At 43.0% G+C, this 23,339-nt stretch overlaps 2 protein-coding genes across 3 annotated transcripts in view; both read left to right on the top strand.

The window, feature by feature from the left end:
- The first annotated feature begins 4,730 nt into the window (after positions 1 to 4,730).
- ddx5 (DEAD (Asp-Glu-Ala-Asp) box helicase 5) lies at positions 4,731 to 10,406 on the top strand. Of its 2 annotated transcripts, none has more exons than XM_023810750.2 (13): positions 4,731 to 4,898; positions 5,648 to 5,816; positions 5,944 to 6,040; positions 6,114 to 6,247; positions 6,550 to 6,615; positions 6,693 to 6,834; positions 6,923 to 7,083; positions 7,164 to 7,336; positions 7,570 to 7,680; positions 7,763 to 7,824; positions 7,915 to 7,974; positions 9,221 to 9,442; positions 9,634 to 10,406. In XM_023810750.2, the coding sequence occupies exons 1-13, from the start codon at positions 4,858 to 4,860 to the stop codon at positions 10,062 to 10,064; spliced, it is 1,869 nt and encodes a 622-aa protein (XP_023666518.2). In that variant the 5' UTR covers positions 4,731 to 4,857; the 3' UTR covers positions 10,065 to 10,406. The 2 variants fall into 2 exon arrangements, with proteins under 2 accessions (XP_023666518.2, XP_023666519.1); XM_023810751.2 differs by having other exon boundaries at positions 4,732 to 4,898; positions 9,221 to 9,455; positions 9,634 to 9,800.
- Positions 10,407 to 19,176: 8,770 nt separating this feature from the next.
- Positions 19,177 to 23,339, top strand: part of LOC111843215 (envoplakin-like) — a 17,574-nt gene continuing 13,411 nt past the window's right edge. Inside the window, exons 1-6 of the mRNA XM_072704840.1 lie at positions 19,177 to 19,352; positions 21,299 to 21,395; positions 21,682 to 21,836; positions 22,518 to 22,629; positions 22,734 to 22,865; positions 23,042 to 23,083. Of these exons, the coding sequence (XP_072560941.1) occupies positions 19,297 to 19,352; positions 21,299 to 21,395; positions 21,682 to 21,836; positions 22,518 to 22,629; positions 22,734 to 22,865; positions 23,042 to 23,083 (594 nt within the window). The 5' untranslated portion in view covers positions 19,177 to 19,296. The remainder of the gene's footprint in view (positions 19,353 to 21,298; positions 21,396 to 21,681; positions 21,837 to 22,517; positions 22,630 to 22,733; positions 22,866 to 23,041; positions 23,084 to 23,339) is intronic.

Genomic DNA, 23,339 nt, shown 5'->3' with positions numbered 1-23,339 from the left:
CCAGTCTGGCAGCTGAACTAGTCTCCTGTTTTTTGATTGCTTGAATTATTTTTATACGGTAAGAACTGTAAAAAAAAAAATAGAAAATTTTAACAAATTATTCCAGTACTTTTTTTTTTTTAAGAAAAAGGTCAAAGTATTCATTTTTAAATGCTAGACTTTTTGTGAATAGGACATAAGCTTGAATGAAGTTCACCACTCTGACAGCAAGCTGAGAGGAGCTGAATGGGCGATCTCCTCCACCTGCACTGACTGAGTGCTCTTTTATATATTATGCATCTCTTCCATGCAGTCTGTTATTGAATTTAGCATTTAACCAACAAAATCATAGTTACCTGGAGTTGTAGAGGGTCGACGTTTCTTTGTACAGTCCTAATTGCCAATATGCTTATTGAAGTAGACCAGGTTGGTGCTAAATAATTTCCCAGAAGACATATTAAGTGTTTAATGTCAGCGTCATAAAGAGAAAAATTATGATCTGTCCAGTCTGGGTGAGAGAAGCGTGATCCTTGCAGTCCAGATGCCTTTTGCCCTGAGTGTGACTCGGAAACCTGCGTGTTTTGTGTGAGAGAAACCTGAAGGTGGGCATGTTGCCTTGTAATTTCAGAGCACTTTACAAGAAATATAGAGCAGTAGGTGCTTTTGTCACGTCGGTTTCAAATGTCTGATTAGCATGCCATAGTCTACTCCAGTGTTTCCCAATCCGGTCCTCAGGGACCCGCAGACGGTCCATGTTTTTGCTCCCTCCCAGCTCCTGGTAGGTGGACTGTCTGGGAGGGAGCAAAAACGTGGACTATCTGCGAGTCCCCGAGGAGCAGATTGGGAGACAATGGTCCACTCCAAAGATGTGTTCCATTGGCAAGTACGATGGCTCGTATCTACTTGTCTGCCTATCCTTTGCTTACACTGACACATGTCTTAAGTCCTTAAATGCCCACCAGACCTCGCACCCTGTTCTCAGGAGCTGCAGTCTTTTGACGAAGAATATATCTTAAGCTAACTCACTCGTGGGTACATGAGTACAAAATATGTCTCATGATAGCATGTCTTAAACACTATGTTGAGTTGTTCTTTCAAAAAAAAAAAACTGGTGTCTGAAGGCGGGGCCATCTCCCAATCTGAGTATGTCTTCCAAACTACTGGTCCTTTAAGAGGATTGTAATGATGTAACCCCACCACACGTAAATTCTATAGCACGCCCTGCAAGCAGCTCAGCAGCTATGATTTAATTATTATTTTTTTCCATATAATTGTTGAATGTGCTTTTTGTTACTCCTGATGGGAATCTATTCAGATCATGAACTGTTTGCAGCATTTGAAATCACTCAAAATGAATATTGATTTTATATAAATATATATATAACAATGTATGTAAAACTGTGTACAATGTAAAAACTCTCCATAGAGAAAATGACGTATTCAAAGGTTGGGCTTTGTACAGTATAAGATTCACATATGTGGAACACAGAACTTTTAATTTATGTTAACTTAATAGGGGGGACTGAAAAAAAACAAAACAATATGATCCCTTTTGCACACAGACAAGCTGCAAGTCGTGGTACCTTCCATTAATTTACCGGATAGTGTATGTACTGATCGTGAATGTACACACGCGGGTATGTACGTACTGCGTGCATACGGATTGCTTCCAATTCGGAATGCCATTGCATTACGATGGACTCCGAATTATTCGTGGATATATTGGTTCTACTACAGTGCACTATTCTTACAGCTGTACGTTGTTGACCAGTGATCTATTTTACAAAACCCCATACTTTCTTAGTATTCTGTCTAGAATTAGTACTGACTGGACTTGTTTTGTCTTCATCTCTAAGCCTCCGTGTTTTACTAACGTCCATTTTGCTTGTATTTATTATAGTATGTGTGTTTACAGCATTCACTGTGTATGTTCTGTGAGCTTGAAAACATTTTTTTAACTGTAACATTGTGTACACATGCAGAGGATGAGCAATAAAATATATACTGTTGTGGAACAAGAGTTCCTTATAATATGGTGTTTTTGGTCACTTCATAAACAAACACGCATGTGACTATAGTGCAAGATCACAAGGCTGTAGATGCTCTACTAGTTAGCACCTTTGTGTATAGCAGTTCTTTTTACTTTTCCTAATAAATGGGACCCTGAATTCCTAAAAACCACAGCTAGGACCTCTAAAATATGACGGTAGAGCAAACTCTGACGAACTTCACGGTACAGTTTTGCCATGTTTGCTAGCGCCCCCTAATGAACAAAAAAGCATGAAAGACATAAAGAAGACCACAGAGTTTAGTGCCCTTTGACTTCACCATCAGCACTCGATTGGGATTACAAATCGGCTCAGGACTTTGCGGTCTCCCACACCCCGGGGTAGATTGTGCCAACCATGAGCTTCACCCTCCATGAATTTTCCCTGGTATGCCAGATGGCCAGTCCAACCCTGTTCACCGTCATCTAATGCTGGAAATTCTGGTGTTAATTCCCATATAATCTCTGATGCTGGTAACATCAGGAGGCATTTCACACACTGATTGATGATTTTGAGGTATATATTCCTTTAGGCCTTATTATGAGTTAAATGTAGCCACATCTGTGTCTGTGGTTAATGTATGTCAATATGTAACATGATAGTGGGATCATAGACAGAGGTGGTTACAAAAATGGATACAATTAAAATCCTATGAAATTGAAATTATTATTAACAGTATGCTTTGACATTAAACAAGTCTCCCTTTAATAAAAACAAGTGAATCTGATTAAAAAGGTGGGAAATAATACAATGGAACCAAAATAGCAGAATTGTCGGAAGTTGTATTAACATATAGGCCTACTGCATGAAGTTAACGTTAGGATTACCGTTCTTGTGGGAGTCGAACCCTTGAGAATATTAACACGAATAAAAATACGAGCTCAAGCTGAGAAGGCAAGAATTATTCTGAAGCATTTTTGAGACTTCAAGAGACTGAAATAGATGTCATTGTGGTTTTATTCTGCGTTACAATATTAATATATTTTCTTTTACACTCGCACATATTAATCGTTATATGTTGGTGTTCAAGCGAGTATGCGGTTATTATGTAGTTAACTGCTTTATCTCAACATACAATAAAATATTTACAAAGACTAATAGACTTGGAAACCATTTCAGTAAATTACATGTAATACAAATCATTCTGGTATTTATATAAACCTCATAAATTCATTACTGCGACTCAACTTTAATTGCTGTGTAATTACTTTGTTATATTTTTTCTATAATCCAATGTTTTTTTTTTTCGAATCCATGTTTAATATTTAATCAGTAAAGTAATTAAGGATTTTGTGGTATTTATATTCAAATTAGCGGCTCACATGAAGGTGTAACTTCCAGGAAGCTGAAAACACTTCAGAGGGTGACGCGGCAACTTGTAATTATTTCCGATTTTTTTTTTTTTTATATATAACGAGTTACAAGAACATCTTGTTCTAAAATCTAGAAACATCAATATATCTTTACATCTCTAGATCCGGTATGAGTATCGAAAGTTCAGAAAAGACTATTTGTATTGTTATTATTATAAAATGTGAATGTCACAATGTGTATTCTTAACACGTGTATGTCCTAAAGCTATTTCACGAGGCCCGGGAGCCTAGCCTTACTGCTGACGTCATGTACTGTAACCGGAAGCGCCGGCGGCCTGATCTCGCCGGTGCTTCAGTGATACGGGCATTGTACTACCGCTAAAATGCTGGTGCAACGGCGGCGTGTCTCCCGGTATATTGTCTGTCAGGCAGGTTGTTTCAGGGTTGCCTGCTCTCACGCGTCCGGCGTGACACTCACGCTCACGCAAGAAGTCTTATGGCAAATGTACATTATTCCATTATAAATCTAAAGTTAGCTACATCAAAAGCGTTGGGGTAGTTTGCAAACTCTATAGACTATTTACAAGGTAATAAAACTGTTACATACATGTGCATGCTTGTCTCGAATTTAAAATCTCCAATCAGTTTACCAAAGTTGGCAACCCTACATATGGTCGACTTTTGGAAAATGAAGGGAACGTTGCCATGGTGTTGCATGTGACCTATTTGCAGTATAAGTATCACTTTATTTGTAAAATATGCACAACCTACCCTTTAAATGGCCACGAAACTTGTTGGCGGCTTCACTTCTGCATCCCAGTTCTGATACATAATGATTTGTCTTTAAAAATTACATTGTAGCACAATTTACACGTTTCTGCCCGTATAAAACGTGTGTTTCAACGAGAATGAAAATATTACTGGGTTACAGGGATGGTCCGAGGTTTTAGGTAAAGATATTGTCTATGAAAGACAATGATTGCGCAACACTAACATTTTAAAAATGCATTTATGTAAGGATATAAACTCTCCGAGGAGAGTGTCATCTACATTTTCCCTACAATATGCGAGCTCTTACTATAAGAACAAAAGATACTTCTTAAATTTGCAATAAGAAGGAATGTAATCAAATACAGAAGGATGATGGCGCACATTTTAAACTTATTTCATTAATTCCAGCAATGCTGACACTAATAATTAGAAAATATTTGACAAAACAGGATATATTTATATAATTTCTACATTAATTTGTATAAAATATGAAAGTTTTAATGTAATGCATAGGCCCAGATAAGCGTTGCCGCGGCAGGCTGTTAGACGGAATAGTGCCATTCTTCTGGCGGACTGATACATCCTATGCCGGCTGAAGTGAGGCTGGACTTCCTGTTGCGATATAAGCCGGCTGTTATAGGAAAGACACCGGCATTTTTAGCATCATCACTGCTAGCCGGGTCCACTTAGTACTTTTGTTTTAACGATTAGTACAGTATTTTTATTTTTTACTTTTTGTTTACACTATGCCTGGTTATTCGGACAGAGATCGTGGGAGAGACAGAGGGTAAAAATCCTTTTTCTTGCCAAATTCGTCCATTGTGTTTCTACTTTGTGGGAATTTCACATAATTAACGTACACTCTGTATCTTAAAGGAACAGTCTTAATGATAAAATTTCGTTTGTGTTTCGCATGGTGTATATCGTTTGTGATGCCTAGCTATGGACACTCGGTTTGGTATAAATTCTGCTATATTGGTGTTTTTTTTTCCCTCCCTTGGATTAGTCATTATCTTTATTTTTGTTAAAAGAACAAGTTGGTCGTGTATAATCGTAATACGACCGAATGTGGGCTATCGGGACGTTTAGTAGTATCGTTTGTTCAGTTGTGTTACATAACGTGAAAGCGGTGGCCGGCTAAGGCGCCAGGCCCCTCTTTCCGTGTGTTCGCCATGTGGCGGAAAGGGATCTCAAAATGCCGGCCGGTTTCCTTTGTTCCTCTGCTGGGCAGAGAGAAAATGGCAGCGCTTTAAAATGTGACGCAGGAACAATGTTCTCATTCCACTGTATGTTTTTTCCTAAAAATCAAACGATGATTTTCTTAAATATCCGCGTTTTCGTAAATTTTAAATTTTTTTTATTTCCTGGTCAGCATTGTGGAAATCTATTAAGCGCCTCTGCAGTGCATCTTATTTCCCCTCGAGCATATGGCTTTCGTATCGGCATTTCGTTCTAACATTGGCTTGGTGTACTGTCCATTTACTGAGATGACTAATAATCTGTTGTGTCGTTCATTATCATTATTTATTTATTTAGGTATGGCGGTGGACCACCACGTTTCGGGGGTAGTAGGAGTGGGGGATCCTCCGGAAAGTACGGCAATCCGGGCGAAAGACTGCGCAAGAAGCACTGGAACCTTGAGGAGCTCCCCAAGTTCGAGAAGAACTTCTACCAGGAGCATCCTGATGTGACCCGGCGGTCAACCGTAAGTCTGCTCCGATTCCCCGGGGGAGTGCTTCTTAGCTGTATGTGGGAGGCTGCCCTGTGTCACCTGAAGGATTAAGTTTGTAATAATGTATTCTGAAACAATTTTGTCATTTTCCCCAATGCAGCAAGAGGTTGAAGAGTACAGGAGAAGTAAAGAGATCACGGTGAAAGGTAGAGATTGCCCAAACCCTACAATGAAGTTCCATGAAGCTAGCTTCCCAAGTAAGTAAAGCCCATTGTTTTGAAGTAATATGCTGCATGAAGGGTTCTCAAACTGATGGTTGATTCTTTCCAGCATACGTGATGGATGTGATCACCAAGCAGAATTTCACAGAACCCACGCCTATCCAGGCTCAGGGCTGGCCTTTGGCTTTGAGTGGCAAGGACATGGTGGGAATCGCGCAGACTGGGTCTGGCAAAACCCTTTCGGTGAGCGACCCCTTGGTTCTTGATGTTCGGGGGGGTTGGACACCTGAGTACCCTAGGTAGTGCAGTTACAGATGTATAGGGTTCACGGCATTTGTTGTGTATTAATGTGGGGGTGTAAGCTGTGAATTTATATTCTGAGATTTCATAAATATTCATACTATTGTCTTTGGATAAATATTGTACTAATATTCATGCTAAGCTCCTACTTCCCAGCTATACCATGGTCTTGTGTGTTCTAGCTTAACATCTTGTACTTGCTGCATCATAGGTCACTTGTAATAAACTTTTGTTTTATTCCACAGTACTTGTTGCCAGCCATTGTCCATATTAACCACCAGCCTTTTCTGGAGCATGGGGATGGCCCAATTGTAAGTGAAGACCATAGCTTGATCTCTTTCGGCTGGAAGAGAGAGAACCGTTCCCCTAACGGTATTTGTCCCCACAGTGCCTGGTTCTGGCCCCAACTCGGGAGTTGGCGCAGCAAGTTCAGCAGGTTTCAGCTGAGTACGGGAGGGCTTCCCGGCTGAAGTCCACCTGCATCTATGGCGGTGCCCCGAAAGGACCACAGATCCGTGACTTGGAGCGAGGTATCGTCAGATTGTCGAGATCCGAAGAACCCCAACGAGACTGTCTAAGCCTTGCAAAGTCGAGCGCGCTAATGTTTGTTTCCTCCAGGGGTGGAGATCTGTATTGCGACTCCTGGACGTCTCATTGACTTCCTGGAGGCAGGGAAGACTAACCTTCGACGTTGCACTTACCTGGTTCTGGATGAGGCCGACCGGATGCTGGACATGGGGTTTGAGCCGCAGATCCGGAAGATCGTGGACCAAATCAGGGTAAGCGCCGAACCATTCAGCTGCCTTGAGCTTGCCCTGCCGGTGGCTGGATCCTAATCTAAATGGTCTCCCATCTGCAGCCTGACAGGCAGACGCTCATGTGGAGCGCCACCTGGCCCAAGGAGGTGCGGCAGCTGGCTGAGGACTTCCTGAAGGAGTACGTGCAGATCAACGTGGGCGCTCTGCAGCTGAGCGCCAATCACAACATCCTGCAAATCGTCGACGTCTGCAATGATGGGGAGAAGGATGACAAGTGAGTTTTCCCACCCTTGTTACTTTCTGTATTTGTCTAAAGTTGAAGCTCTCTTGCATATGGTCTTGGTCTTTCAGGCTAAACTCCTAATAGGTTTTCATCATTAGTATTCTGTGGTAACTTCAGGGTTGGTCTTGGAGCATACTTTACTCCCCTGATCACTTGTCTAGTTTCTCCCCCCAATCTGAGGTACTGCTGTTCCTGATTACCCCATCTGTTCCCCTCTTCCTCAGACTTCTTCGTTTACTGGAGGAGATCATGAGCGAGAAGGAGAACAAGACCATCATTTTTGTGGAGACGAAGCGGCGATGTGACGACCTCACGAGGCGCATGAGGAGGGATGGGTAAGGGTCTGCTTTGGTCCCAGGAAATGGATCTAAAAATGGTTCAGCCTGTGGTTTTTTAAAACGAATGATCTGTCTGTAGATGGCCAGCGATGGGCATCCATGGTGATAAGAGTCAACAGGAGAGGGACTGGGTTCTGAATGGTATGTCCATGCCTGACTTGCACATGGTCAATATTCCTGCAGATGGTGACTTGGCTCAGGCTAATGGTGTTTGTCTCTTTCTTTTTGTAGAGTTTAAATTTGGAAAGGCTCCCATCCTTATTGCCACCGACGTTGCTTCAAGAGGTCTCGGTTAGTGTCCACCAAAAATACGGTCTAAGCGCGACACCTTTTAAAGAGAGGCTCCTCCTTTAACACTCTCTGCATTTTCTGAGTTCCCTCACCTGAAGGTGCAGTCTTTGTGGCAGGGCCTAGGCATGACGCTCCCCGGCCACGCGAGGGGAACGGAGCTCTATCCGAGATGTCCTGTTGACAGGTGCCACCCAGTCGTGTACAGGGGTCAAGGGTCAAGTGCAGAGCCGTGCTGGCTGTAGGCATGGTGTAACCGAGCTGTGCTCTGACCACGGCAGTGGTCAAAAACGTCACCCAGGTCTGTTCAGCTCAAACTTCAAAACCTTGTGTTTAAAGCATCACGAGGCCAGAAGTTGGACAGCTCTTCCTTTTTTGTGTGGTTTTTTTTTTTTTTCCCCTATTTTGAACGGCTAGCCTACGGTTTCTTGTGCCTGAATCCCTGGAATTTTGCGTTAATTGCATACCTCTGTAGTAATATTGACGCCTGGCACCCATAGTGACACGGGGACATCCCAAGAATACGGAATATGAGCAGTGAAATTCCTCCCTCGCCTGTTTGTCATGTCGAGACCTGCCAACGTGATTTTTTTTTTTTTTTTTTTTTTTCTCAAGTGAACTCTGGCTTCTTGGACGATCTTGCCTAGATGAGACTGAGGGATGCAGCTTTTTATTTTTTTTAAATGGGGGGGATTACCACCTTTTTTTTTTTTTTTTTTTTTTGCCCTCCCCCTCAGACTTTGTACCTAATCTTGGCAAGACATGCAGTGTGGCCTTGTGTAGAAAGCTTACCAATAAATAAGTGGGAAGGACCTTGAAAGACTTACCATCTGAAAGGTCCTGTTTGCACACAAGGAGGCAACAGTGCTCATAGTGGCCCTACTGCGTAGAAGCATCCGGAAGTCACTTGACAATTTCTGGGGAGTTCTCTGCATTGGGAATGGACTAGTGAATGCATACTCCTTAATGGTAAGACGCATCCATTTCTTTGTAAGGGAGCGGGGACTAACCCTGGATTTTTATTGTTTTTATTTGAATTTTTTTTGGGAGGGGGTGGGGTTGGTGTTTTGGCACCAAAATGGAGTGTGCATCGTCTCCCCGCATTAGTATTCCCACTGGAGTAGAACTTTTTTTAAATTTTTGCTTAATTTCTGTTGCTGGTGTCCGCACATAGCTGATTTTGTTCTTTTGTTTTTTTCTTTGGCCTTCTATGTAAACTCCCGTTGGCCTTTCTTGCCGCAATGTGCAGATGTGGAAGATGTGAAGTTCGTTATCAATTACGACTACCCCAACTCCTCTGAGGATTACATCCACCGCATCGGCCGCACGGCCCGAAGCCAGAAGACGGGCACGGCCTACACCTTCTTCACCCCCGGCAACATGAGGCAGGCCAGCGACCTGGTGTCCGTGTTGCGTGAGGCCAACCAGGCCATCAATCCAAAGCTCCTCCAGATGGCAGAAGACAGAGGAGGTAAATTTAATTGGTGAGATACAAGACCTGTGGTTCATCTGCAGACTTTCTTTTTTTTTTTTCCCCTTATGTGGGGTTGGGCGGGTGGGGGGGGGGCAGAATTCCGTTGGGGTGCTTCCTTTGGATTCTTAAATATAACCCTAAGCCTGGGTCCATCCTTGTTCTGATTGGCGTCTTTGGTTTTCTCACAGGTCGTTCAAGGGGGGGAAGAGGTGGCGGCTATAGGGATGATCGACGGGACAGGTACTCTTCGAACAGGAGGGATTTCGGCGGCTTTAGGGACCGAGACGGTGACAGGGGATTCGACAGCGGACCAAAAAAGGCATTCGGCACCAGCACACAGAACGGAGGCTACGGGGCCGGCGGGTATGATGCTGGCCTCGGCGCTGCCAGTGCTGCCTACGCGGCAGCCTACAGCAGCAACGGACAGTCAGCCTTTACCGCCAATCAGGCCACTGCATTCGGGGCCCAGAACTTCCAGAACCAGCAGTTTGCTGCAGCCCAGGGTGCCACCCCCGATGTCATGGCCCACCCCCAGTTCCCGTTCGCCCCCCAGCAGCCTCCACAACAGCCCCCACAGCCAATGGTCCCTTACCCCCTGCCCCCAGCATTCCCGCAGTGAAATATGCACACTGTAGCGGTAATTTATTGCTTTATCCTAAAAGTTCAATATCCTTTACCCAAAAATTGTACTTGTTCTGTTTTTTGGTTTTTTTTCTACAGCAGGATTGATACAACATTCTACACCTCTAACAAAGGGTCATGTGATCTATGGGGCTGCCATAGTAACGGTGCACTCATTTTACTATTTAATTTTTATTACATTCCGCTGTAACCTTAGTCCAATCTTTTTGTACTAGTCATTGCAAGCCCTCCTGGTTTATTGTAATGTTGGAAGTGATATGTTTGGATCTTAACACGAGGCACTGCATGGCCTTTGAAATAAAACAAAAAGGAATCAGTTCGAAGTTGTATTTTTGGCTTATTTCGAGTGTGGTGGTGCACATTACGCGGCTTCTCCAAAGTCGGGGACGCGCTGAGCTGCAACGAGTGAAGATTTTACCGGTTTCACCTTCCAGCTGTAGGAAGCGGTTTTGAACACCAGGGGGCGGCCTTATGCAGCCTCAAATGCCCTTGATTCAAATTCTTCCAGCGGAAACGAGTCAGTCGTGTGTGCTTCAATGTTGTCCCGGGGGAATGTTTAACTTTTCTTAATGCACGTCATAATTGCTGACAGTGGGAGATTAGGTCTCTGTGCGACATTTAGGCAAAGTCTGGTACAAAATGTCACTTCAAACGTGTAAATCATTTTTTTCCTATAGCACAATGATACAACAGGCAGTAGGAATGGGGTAATGTACCGTCCCCCAATATTTATTCTGGCTTAATTCATCCCCCTATTAAATCTACCTTTTATATTAAAATATTGTGTCCCCTTCTCCCTCCCCCAATATTAAACTTTCCAACGCCGCTGGTGATGCATTCATTACTCATTCTTTCTCTTCATGACACGGTACACGCGCATGACGCAGGAAGCATCCGCACTATTGTCGCTTAGCCCAGTATCGATCTGAGTGTCCCAAGAGGTAGCCCGCCCGGTTTTCCCTGAAATAAAACTTGTACCGTGAGTCGATTCCTCGTAACTTGTATCCCCATCACTCATTTTTAAAGCATAGCCTATGTCTTGCACATTTTTCTGCTGGGAGTGTTCTCAAACTAGAACAGAAGATACCGAAGATCTATACAAATTCGGTTCCTTAAAAGAGCCGGTTATTGGGTTTGAATACTTTAACATAGAGCATGTCTGGCTATGCACATATTTCAGGCTCACGTTACGCTTATCTCCTGTCTGCCTAACTGGGCGTATCGTTGAAGCCGGCATATTTTAACATGCAATACATGGCTCCCGTATCAGACCAACAGGAAATATAATTGGCAGTTGTTTTTTTTGGGATGGAAAACATGTAGAGTTAGGTGTGACAGATTTCCGCCCCGGTCCCCTCCCGCGGCCGCGCCCGCGCCGTTTCCTCATTCCGCAATGAAGGCTGCAGTCCCCGCCGTAAACACAGGGGGCGCTTCTGGGCCCGGTTCATCGCACTGAACAGTCGGCTTTATTAGTTACGCGCGTTTGAGATTCTAAACGAATGAATCAGTGATGCAAATTTCATGTCTTTGGTAAATTTTAGGCCCATTAGTGTCAGATAAAAATACAAATAACGCCAAGAAGAATAAAAACACAAATGATTTAAAGAGTTTTAAATCGACTGAAATTAGATTTTAAAAGAGCATCAAACCCCAGCTTTAATCATGTCAGTCATACATTGTCCTTGAACAGGTAATTATCAAAATGATGTGTAACAGTAAATAAATAATACAGTGCGGTCAACCTGCAGATTAGTCGTGATTAACGTCAATAGTCAAACATTTTGTATCTAAATATACGAATATTTTCGCATTTAAAGCTATCCTTTCTTTATAAATGTAAGTGTAAAAACCTGTGAATATACAGAAATGTACAAAATCGACCTTCGTTACAAATGTTTTTGTTTTGCGAGAAATTATTTCTCAAAACGAAGAGGATGATTTCAAACAATGCATATGCATCTTTCTTGATGGTTACGGTACCACTGCACAGTAAGGCTGCCTTTGCCACTTATAAATGGTAGTAACTCATTAATAAAAAGAAAATGCCTTCTAACTTATTGTCTGTTGATGATTTCCAAAGTTTTACCGCCTAATTAATAACCAGATTACTACTCATCCATAAACCCTTTATAAGAGTAGTCTTATTGTAAAGTGAAACCGTGATTACTTGAGAGATTTATGCGACGTACATTAGTGTTTCCAGTCGTGACCACCAATATGATTTAGACATTTTATCTTCTGGTTTTTCACGTGTCTTCAAGCGACTAATCACCCTACACTTGCAGTTAAACCACAAAGCGCTAGGTGGCACTCCTATGTTACTCAGAGGCAGGGACTTGGATTTAATTAGAATATGACGCCGCTGTTTACTTACGGCGTCTTGGCATCTTCATATTCTGAATTTGTTCTGTAAGTGTTTTTGACACTGATAAGTGGTGAAATGATAAAGTATGTGCATTCTTTTGCATCGGACAACAAAGCGACTAGGTTATGAGACGCGGGTGAGAGACGGACGAGTCTCTTTGCACACATAGGCCAGTTCTTAGGGAGCGCTCACCCTCCCCAGGTATGTGGGTGGTGTTGAGAGGCATACCTTCACGGGGTGTGTGTGCGTGTCTGACTGCTGGCCGCGCCTGTTCGGTCCCCACACATGTGGCACGGTAGTCATTCACAAGGGGGCGTTTACACGACCCCCACACCCCTGCATTAGACTCCGGTGATGCGTTTAGTGTCCCTGGCAGGGTTAAGACTATCTGACAGTCACTGTCGCAGGGAGTGTCATTGTCACCGAATGACACGTGTAGGGGAACCGCCAGGCAGAACGAGGAATGCAGTAGCAAGAAAATTGCCGTTCCACATGTAGTGCTTATAAATATGAGTCTTTGCGTGTTACATGATGGAAATGTGACGGTCTGTGAAGAACAATCGAGTATGTCTTGCAAAACAAGGTCAGCTCCAATCACCCATTTCCAAGGTGTTGTCTGTTGTTCTCTTTTGTGTGACCCATGTCCACACCTTAATGAGTTGCGGCAGATGTATGTCTCTTATATTATAATACGATTTTGTGCAATCAAGCCGAAAGCCTGGAGCTCTTGTTTAGTGTTGCTGTCATTGTGCAACACATATATAAGGAAGTTAAATGTTTTATTCTCTATGTTTTGTAAAATAATTATTTGGCTCCACCTCCTGTTTTTTCCCCCACTATGTGTTTATGCTGTTGTAAATCTTGATTCTGGACATTTATTGCAAAGCCCACAGGAGTCTCAGAGTACCTGTTTACTGCCATGCACGCCTCAGGGATGGGTTGGGCCCAGTCTTCGGGGACCACATTAGTGGAGGTTTCCAGAGTGGTCTTACAGTGCAGACTGAGCACTGCCTACAGCAGCGGTGTTCACCCCCATACTGAACACAGGAGGAAGAGCGTGTTAACACCAAGGTGTTCTGGAAGCTGGTTTAGTGCTCTTGTGAGGGTTTTTCTGACAGATGTGAGAGGGTACAGACCACAGTCTCTGCTCCGGAAGTCCTTGTGTAGCACTAAACGGAGTTCCTGATGTGACAGGAGGCTTTGTGCAGGATTTTTTCATTTTTTTCCCCCCAACCTTCCAAAATTGCAAGAATTTATTCCACTGCTGGAATGCAGTGTCTGCCTCAAAAATGTTACAGACATGCAACATAACCAGTGAGTTCTGTGCATTAGTTCAAACTGTAAGATTATGCAGTCTGGGTTGTTTTTTTTACTGCATGGTTTTGTTTTATATTCGTAGCACAGCTGCCAGTCTCTAAGACATGATACACTTTAGGCTAATAGATTTTGTCTTCAGATCAGATTACAGTAATGTAAACATGGCTTGATCTTGGGCCAGTAATTGAAAGTTGGGTGTCACAGTGGCTGCATAGCCTAACACCTTCAGGGTTTTCATGTACAGTTCCTAGACTTGACAAGCTAAGCGTGGAAGTTAGGAGTCATTCAGAGTCACTGTGAGAGTCTCCTCTGAAGTTCCTCTGAAAGACAAACTGCAGAGAAGTGGGCAACAAACCAAATTCTAGCGATTTAAGCAGCCCTTAACGGCAAAGTCACTTAGCTGACAGAAGTCGTTCTAGCACTGGGGGGGAGGGCTCACAACCTGATGCCCGTGCAAGCTTCTTTATGAGAGCATGTCATTGTCATTTCAGCTGCCAGCTCATTTCCTGGCCCCAAACCAACTATTCAATAATACATAGTCAACAGAGTTCTTGTCAATGAATGTGACCAAACTGCATATTTAAGGATTCACAGAAGTTTAATGAACTTTTCTTGTGAACTAATCATTCCCGGCTTACATTCACTCCTTTGGGGCGGCGGAGTGAAGGAATCTTCACTGGGACTTGCTGAGATGCAGAACTGCCACTGTATTCAGCTCTGAGAAGTAGTGTCATGTTTAAATTCCTGCTGCGTTTATGGCAATATTGAAGGGCAGATTATCACAGTGATGCAGATGAGAAATATGTCAGAAGCGTTTAAGTAAAATACTCACACTACTGCTTGACTGTAACCGACTATCACACACCTTGCAAAGGGACCTGTTTGCTTAGGTGCGATCATTAAGAGAGTAAAATCGTTCTCGTTTGTCTAGTTTCCATTTGCTAGCTTTGATAAATATTTATCATTACACTTTAGTAATAGCTATAATTCATTTAAGAAATTTGCAAAGAAGAGGAAGCCATTTGGCCCATCAAGCTCATTTGGGGAGAACTTAACTAATAGCTCAGTGTTGTTAAAATCTTATCTAGCTCTGATTTAAAGGAACCCAGGATTTTAGCTTCCGCTACACTAGCAGGAAGACTGTTCCATACAGTACTCTAACTACATGCTGTGTAAAGAAGTGCTTCCTCAAATCCAGTTTAAAATGTTCTCCCACTAATTTACACCTATGGCCACAAGTTCTAGTGTTTAAACTAATATTAAAGTAGCCATTTGGGTGAACAGCATCCAGACTTGTTAGAATCTTATATACCTGGATCATGTCCCCCCTTAGTCTCCTTTGCTCAAAGCTAAACAGATTCAGCTCAGCTAACCTCTCCTCATAAGACATTCCTCTAAGACCAGGAATCATTCTTGTAGCCCTACATTGAACTTTTTCCAAGGCAGCAATGTCCTTTTTAAGGTATGGTGACCAAACCTGCACACAATATTCTAGGTGGGGTCTTACCAAGGAATTATATAACCGTAGCATTACCTCCTTTGACTTAAACTCCACACACCTAGAGATATACCCCAACATTCTATTGGCCTTTTTTATTGTTTCCCCACACTGGCGAGAGTGGGACATGGAAGTATCAACATACACACCGAGGTCTTTCTCATAATCAGCTACCTTTATTTCAGTGGAACCCATAAAATATCTGTACTTTATATTTCTGCTCCCTGCATGGATTACTTTACATTTAACACATTAAATTTCATCTGCCAGGTATCAGTCCAGTCACTAATTAAATCAAGATCCCTTTGTAGCCTCTGTGCTGCTAATTTAGTATCTGCTATACCACCCACCTTGGTGTCGTCTGCAAATGTATCTAGTTTACTGTATGTATTGTTGTCAATATCATTAATGTAAATTAGGAACAATTAGGCGGTAAGTGGCAAATAAGTTTAAAATGGATCATTTTGAACATTTGGTAACGTTTTACATTAACTGCACCTTCATAATGCTTTTATATTGCATTCATAAAACGTTCAGTGCACCTTCATAATGTATTCATTAAGTATTCATAAAACATTCATAAACATCATGTAACATCCTAATATCCCTTACCAGCTGTAATATACATTAATAACAAACATTATATAATAATAAGAAACATTATAATTGTATAATCATGTAATGTTTGTTATTAATGTATATTAAAGCTGTTAAGGGATGTTAGGATGTTAAGATGTACTTGCATGCTGTTTATGAATGTTCTATGAATGCATTATGAAGGTGTACTGATGTTCTATGAATGCATAATGAATGCATTATGAAAGTGCACATTGTTACCGAACATTTTCTAAATCTAGAAAGGAAATTGCTGGTGAATCATTGGGGAACTTAAACAATAAACCCAGAAATGTCTATTTTGGCACTGCTAACACATTGTAGTTATTTTTGGACCATAGTGTGTGAGGGTGTGCACCTTTGGAGCGTTTAAACCAGTGAGTTTTCTGTATGAGTATTGTACTGTATGAGTACTCTGTATGAGTATTGTACTGTATGAGTACTCTGTATGAGTATTGTACTGTATGATTGTGCAGTCTTGGATGTTTTATATTGCATAGTTTTGTTTTACATTGATAACACAGTTGCCCATCTCCAAAACATGAGCAACTCTATACCAGGTGATGTTGTCGTGTTACTACAGCAGGCAACAGTTCGACTGCCAAGAATTCCTACTGATGCCATGAGGGCCAGTGATTGGAAGGTCACTTTTAAAATGCATTCCATTACAGATGATTGAATTCACGCTGTAAAATTTGTAACATAATCCATTAGATTACTCAAAGTTAGTACTATAATCTAACTACTTCGGATTACTTTCCAAACTTGAACATAAATGTAGTAGATATGGAAGACAAGAAAATGAATTCAATTTCCTGGTTACTTTCAAATTTATCTGTTGATGTTGACAAAAACATGAGTACGCTCAGACAGGGCTTGAATTGCACTGCGATGATTCGTCGTTTTATTTTTTTTGAATGTGAAATATTCATGGAATTTTTGTGAATTACAAGCATTGTGTCGTTGTGCAATTCCGGTCACTTCCGTGGTTGGATCCATTTTGTTAGTATGTGTTCTTTTTTTTTTTTGGTAGGAGACATCTGCAAATAGACTACTATTGGATTCATTTTGAATATAATGAATTCAGAAGTTTTTTTTTTTAAATTAACAGTGAAATTGAACGTAGTGAAATTGAACGTAATGAAATTGAACGGAATGTTGAATAACCTACATGTTTTTGAAAAGTGTATTTTGATTACATCAGTTTACATGGGAATTTTAATGGAATTACAATTACTCATATCTTGTACTTTGAATACAAAACACTGTCGCTTGGATTCCGTTACTCTCCAGCCTTGGTGAGGACTGATATGTATCCTTGTGGCTGAGATCATAGGGATGTAGAGTGTAGTAATGTAAACATGACTCTTGATTTTAGGCCAAGATTTTTGGTTATTTACATTATTTCTTAAGTGACCTGCAACCAAAGTGGAAATGGCTTTCTGATAAGCGGGGGGGCGGGTTGCTGTGCTTGCTTCCTAGCCATGTCTGCCCCCCCACTGTATGTCTGTATGTGTGGGCCTATGTGTATCGCCCCCATAGTCCGCGATTCTTTGTGTGCTTGTGGGCCTTGCGAGGTTCTGGTGTCCTACCTAGGGGGTTACCCGGGGTTTCTGGGTTAGGCTGTTCGTTGTACCTCCGGCTGGGGCTGTGAGGACCCCATGGGGTGCGCATCTGTACCCGTGTCTGCGTGTCCTGTGGCCAGCAGAGTCACATTAACACCCCAGCTGCTCTGGGGGACTCTGGGAGCTGACTGCCTGTCTACTCAGTCACAGCTGAAGCTTCCACAGCAAGATAAGATGTGAACGAGGATGACAAAGTAAAATGATAATGATTTTACCTATATGGCAAAGTCATTGATTTGCAAAAGTAATTTGGTTGTAGTTTGACAAATTCTTTGCATTTCTTTGTTTGGGAATGTCAGCTATTTGCTGGCATCAAGCCACACAGACACACACACACACACATATACACACACACACATATACACACACATGTTTGTTTTAACTTCTGTATGGTGACTGTCCATTTATTATAACTCTAACCCCAACAATGACAACCTTAACCCCTACCCAGCCCTAACCTTAACCACAAGTAACCAAACTAAATACAAGACTTTAGCTATTTTAGTTTTTTTATTGCATTCACAGATTTTTATAAAATTGCGTTTTCCCTTGTGGGGACCATAAAAATGTCCCCAGAGCATCAAAATGTTAGGTTACTCAGGGCATCGGTCTTGTGGGGCAGCGGAGAGGGGGAAACTTCACTGGCACTAGCTGAGATGCCCAGCTGCCACTATATTCACCTCTGAGAAGTACTATCATGTATAAATTCCTACAGCATGTATGGCAGTATTGAAGGGCAGAATATCTCAGTGATACAGATGAAGATTATGTCAGGAAAAGTAAAAGAGCCGTACTGCTGATTGAATGTAACTGGCTCACATGTTTTGCAAATGGACCCTGAATGTTTTATGACTCTGCTCTGCTAGAGACCCTTAACTCAAAGCAAACTCTTTGGAAGGTTTTGGTAAAGAGGGTCTGTTGCTTTGGTGTGATTGTTAGGAGAGTAAAGTCCAACTGAACCTTCTGGTTTGTCTAGTTTACTCTTGTTGTCTTAGATAGATATTTATTTTACATTGTCTTTCAACCAATTATGTCACTGTTTCCCAATCTGGTCCTCAGGAACCCACAGACAGTCCACATTTTTGCTCCTACTTGGGAGGGAGCAAAAATATGGCCCAACTATGGGTCCCCGAGGACCGGATTGGGAAACACTGATTTATCTTAATCGAGGTCCTGAGGGACCTGGAGCCGATCGTTGGTGGCACAGTGCAGAAGGCTGGGGATACTCTAGACAGGATGCCTGTCTGTCACAGGACACCAATGCTCACACTGTGGGCAAATTAGGGATGCCAGCTATGACATGCATGTCTTTGGGAATCCCACCACTACTTGGAGCCTCCATGCCGAGTGGAGGGGGGGTTCAAACCCCCAGCCTCAGAGGTGTGAGTGCCACACCCTGTGCCATCCGGTCAACCTTTATGAATTTGTATTATTTAACTGACATATAGCAAAGAAGTTTATATATTAACAAAATAGTATGTACTTGGGCAAAATAGTACAAAATAGTACGTACTTGTACTAGAATTCCAAAGAAAGATCAATAAGCAGTGAGGGGAGGTGGCAGCAGCAGGGGTGATAATGGGAGGTAATGAGAGTACGCAGAACTGGTCTGCCCAGTTTCATGGGAGCCTTTGTCTCCATGACGACACGGCAGTGCCCAGGGTGGAGCCTCAGTGGCAGACTGTACTTTAACTCAGTGCTCTCAGGAGACTCGCCGCTCAGACTCACCTTAGGTGAAGCGTAAGACTTGGGAGGGAAGTGAGAGAGAGGAACACAGAGGGACCCCAGGATGTCTAAGAAGGACAGCTACGCAGGGAATGACATCAGCTCCAGCCCGAGCACAAGGTGAGCCGCTATTTACTGCTGACCTGGAACACTGGGTCTAATTTCCTTCACAAGTGTTCAGTCTTTCTTGCCAGATCTGCCAGTTTTACTGACCGCTGAAGGCTAACACGGTGTAGTTTTACCTGACTGTATGGCCGGGATTTACCAAGAAACTGGTTTGACTGTCAGACTAAGGCAGAAGCTCACAGGGGTTCTGAATCAATGACCTTCTGATCCCAAGTGCAGGTTCGCGTGAGTGGTTCTCAGTAAATGACTGATCTTGGTATGATGCCACGGGGCTGTTTACACTTGGTGTGGCCTGAAAGATGGGTCTGAGGACATGTATCTGTGTGTATGTATACATTACATTGTGGGGACATTTGAGCCTGTTATTTTGACATTGTGGGGACATTGTTTCAATCTCTACAAGGGGAAACTCAATTTTATAAAAATCTGTGAATGCAATCAAAAAACTAAAATAGACAAAAATCTTGTATCTAGTCTTGTCACTTATGGGTAAAGTTATGTCCATAGAAATTAATGGAGAGTCCCCATAAAGATATAGATATGTAATCTGTGTGTGTGTGTGTGTGTCTGTGCACCCAAGAGGGTGAGATTTGCCATTCGCTACCCTTCAAGCATCCAAAGCATGCAAGGTGTGGCGCTAAACCATGTACAGGATAAACAATAACTACTTATGTGTCTCAATCAGATGTCAGATGGACGCCAGATAAACATTTCAATAGGTAATTTACTGAAAATCACCAATCAAAAACATTTTGACAAATTATAAAATTGATCAAAGACAATGTAACTTTACCTGGACAGTGAATTGGCTGCAAAAATTGACCTAAACAGTTAGTGCAGCATTTTGTCCAAATGAGGAGAAACAGTCCAGCCTACTGTCCTAAAGCGAGAAACACATTCATCAAACTGACAGCCTTTGACAGGAAGTCATGAACTGACAACCTTTCAGTCATAAACTCGACTGAATATTTTTAAGGATTTAAAACCCTTCTTTTGTAATATGGAGTCATGCTGTTTGTTTGGCAAAAGGTAAATAATTGAAGTAAGCCAGTTAGCTTCAGTTGCTGTGTTAGAATACAGCCGTCCCTTGATTCGTGTTGCTAATTCATTCCTGAAAAAGTTAACTGAAAAACATAAATCTGAGACCCATTTTCATTATTTTGAAAGGGGGGGGGGGTTTATAAAGTGCTTCCCTCCTTACCCAAAAACCCCCAAATATCCCAAGTATCACAAGAGCAATAAAAGGTTACAAAGAATGCTAAGTAACAAAGAACAATTTGAAATAATACAATTCAATGCAATGAGGCTTTTTTGCTCTTACTTATTTTGCTGAGGAAATTGACGCATAATTGTTCCCCACCCCCCACCCCCCAAAAAAAACAACAAAACAAAATCCCCTCTGCACTTTTTGTTAATTTTGGTTACAAGATAGAATGAAATAAATAATAAATAAATGGGAAGAAGCGTAGTGCAGGTGGTAGGAGTGCAGGTGATACTAGCGCAGGTGGTACAGTAGGAGTGCAGGTGGTAGGAGTGCAGGTGATACTAGTGCAGGTGGTACAGTAGGAGTGCAGGTGATACTAGTGCAGGTGGTACAGTTGGAGTGCAGGTGGTACTAGCGCAGGTGGTACAGTAGGAGTGCAGGTGGTACTAGTGCAGGTGGTACAGTAGGAGTGCAGGTGGTACTAGCGCAGGTGGTACAGTAGGAGTGCAGGTGGTACTAGTGCAGGTGGTACAGTAGGAGTTCAGGTGGTACTAGCGCAGGTGGTACTAGTGCAGGTGGTACAGTAGGAGTGCAGGTGGTACAGTAGGAGTGCCATTTGTGGTATTATAGCTCATGGATGGCTAGTTTTTGCCTGGCTGGATTTCATTAACGTGGTTCTGTCCATTGATGGCAGTAAGCTTGACTCTCCCTGTCCGCATCTGTGTCTCCCACACAGGCCTAATGTCGATCTGACCACGCTGATCTATCGCATGCAGAAGGATGCAGACTATGTGGAGAGAAATCTCATTCTTGCAGAGGAGAAGCTGGTTCTGGTATTGACACTTGATCTTGATGCACAGACACACAGTTGTAGTGCAGGCAGAATGTGGACACATGGATGCAAACACCACACACACACACACACACACACACATCTGTGTGCACACAAACACACAGGCCAGTATGAGATACATGTACAGAGACAGTAAAGTATGTGCCCAGTGCAGACACACAGACCTATACATGGACCATCCAGTTTGTGTACACACATATCTTTTAGATAACGCATTCCCACAGCCTGCTGTATAGATGTAACTCTGAAGCTCTAATTATTGTCAGGACGCTGAGCATGTGAAGAATGGCCTGAGCACACAGTACCAGAAGGACTGCAATGGCTGGCTGGACGATACAGACAACCTTTTCATGGGACTCTTCCAGGACATGGAACAGGCCAAGAAGCTGGGCCACCCCCAATGTCAGGAGATCGAACTGGAGTGAGTGCAGTAACCAGACGGGGGGGGGGGGGGGGGGGCGTGTTTATGGGGTTTACTTGGGGGAACTCTCACCACGTTCGCAGGTACCGGGCACCTGCTTACATGTAGAGTTATTTAGCTGGCAGACGCGTTTGTTCAAAGTGAGGCAGATGACGCATTGGAAGCCTACAGCTGTCGAGGAGTCGGGCTGCTAGGCTAAGCCTCCAGTGGGTGACCAGCTGCCAGTAAGACAACATAGTTGCGGGAGCACTAGCTGCACAAGGATGTAATATAAAGAAAAGTTATGCAAATAAACACCAAGAGAATCTATCATGAAGTCAAGGTTTCAAAAAACAACGAGAGCATCCAGTTCTGCCACGTGAAGACTGAGAACCAGTCAGGGGTAGTAGTATGAAGAGGTTAGATCTTAGTCAGGTTAGCTTCTTGAAGAGATTAGATGTTCCTGTTTAACCCTAAAAAAGTACTTGGGAGACTTAGGGGGGTGTTGTGCTTTTAAAGCATCCCACCCCCCCGCTGGCATTCTTCCATGTCTGCTTTAGCCAGTGTGTCGGCTCCTTGGCAGGGAAGAGTTTGACCTCCTTGGTTGATTGTGAGCTCAGCAAATCAGTCCACTCTGCTCTGGAGACGGGGTGCTCTACCTTGCGTGGCTGAGCTGCCCTCATCTCCACTTCCCGTCCACAGTATCGGCAGCCTCCGAGAACGATGGGAGTCAGATTATGCCATTTACCGTGACATCTACGAGAAGAAAGGGAAGTCTGAAGTCGATTGGCCGGCGATGCTCCATCAGAAGCTGGTGGGTCCTCACCGTCTCAAGCAGAGTGGGAGTCAAGTGTTGCTCCCACCATAGACGTCAGCTAGGCTGGAGGCTCACTCCATATTGCAAATCTTGCTTCACAGAGGCAGGTGACCATGGGGGAATATGGACCTGGCGTGCCTGATGCCGAGAAGCAAATCGCCTCCCACAACATCCTGCACAAGGAGATCGAAGCATACCGCCCCCTGGTGGAGTCATCCGCCTCGAGTTCTCCGGTCTGTGGCTCCTTATTTATTTTGGCTCTGTTTGTCGTGTCCCGAGTGCTTGCAGACTTGCAGTCATTGTAGCAGTTTTGCTTTAAAACGAGAATTTTGATGTAGGGGAGATCCCTTTGTAGTGATACGTGTAAGTGTTGCATACACAAGCCTAATGGAAATGGTCTGTTTTGCAGGGCGCCTCTTCTGCACTCCGGACACAGTATAAGGACCTTCTGGTGAGGATTCTGACCAATGCTCTGCTCTGCCTTTGTCTGTGGTGGTGATTCAACAAGGCTCTTGGCTGCTGCAATTTACAGCTTTACAGCATCAACCCCAATGAGATTTTATGATTTTACAACTGTGGCACCAAATTCTGGAATGCCTTATCTGTCCTGTGAACAGTCTGCAATTGATTCAGTAGTTAACTTTTATTAAGTGAGGTGCGTCTTACAACAAGGACTAGCTCATAACTCCATCATGATGCAATAGAAT

The sequence above is a fragment of the Paramormyrops kingsleyae genome, chromosome 22, assembly GCF_048594095.1.
Source record: "Paramormyrops kingsleyae isolate MSU_618 chromosome 22, PKINGS_0.4, whole genome shotgun sequence".
Classification (NCBI taxonomy): Eukaryota; Metazoa; Chordata; class Actinopteri; order Osteoglossiformes; family Mormyridae; genus Paramormyrops; species Paramormyrops kingsleyae.
This window is presented reverse-complemented; position numbering and strand designations above follow the sequence as displayed.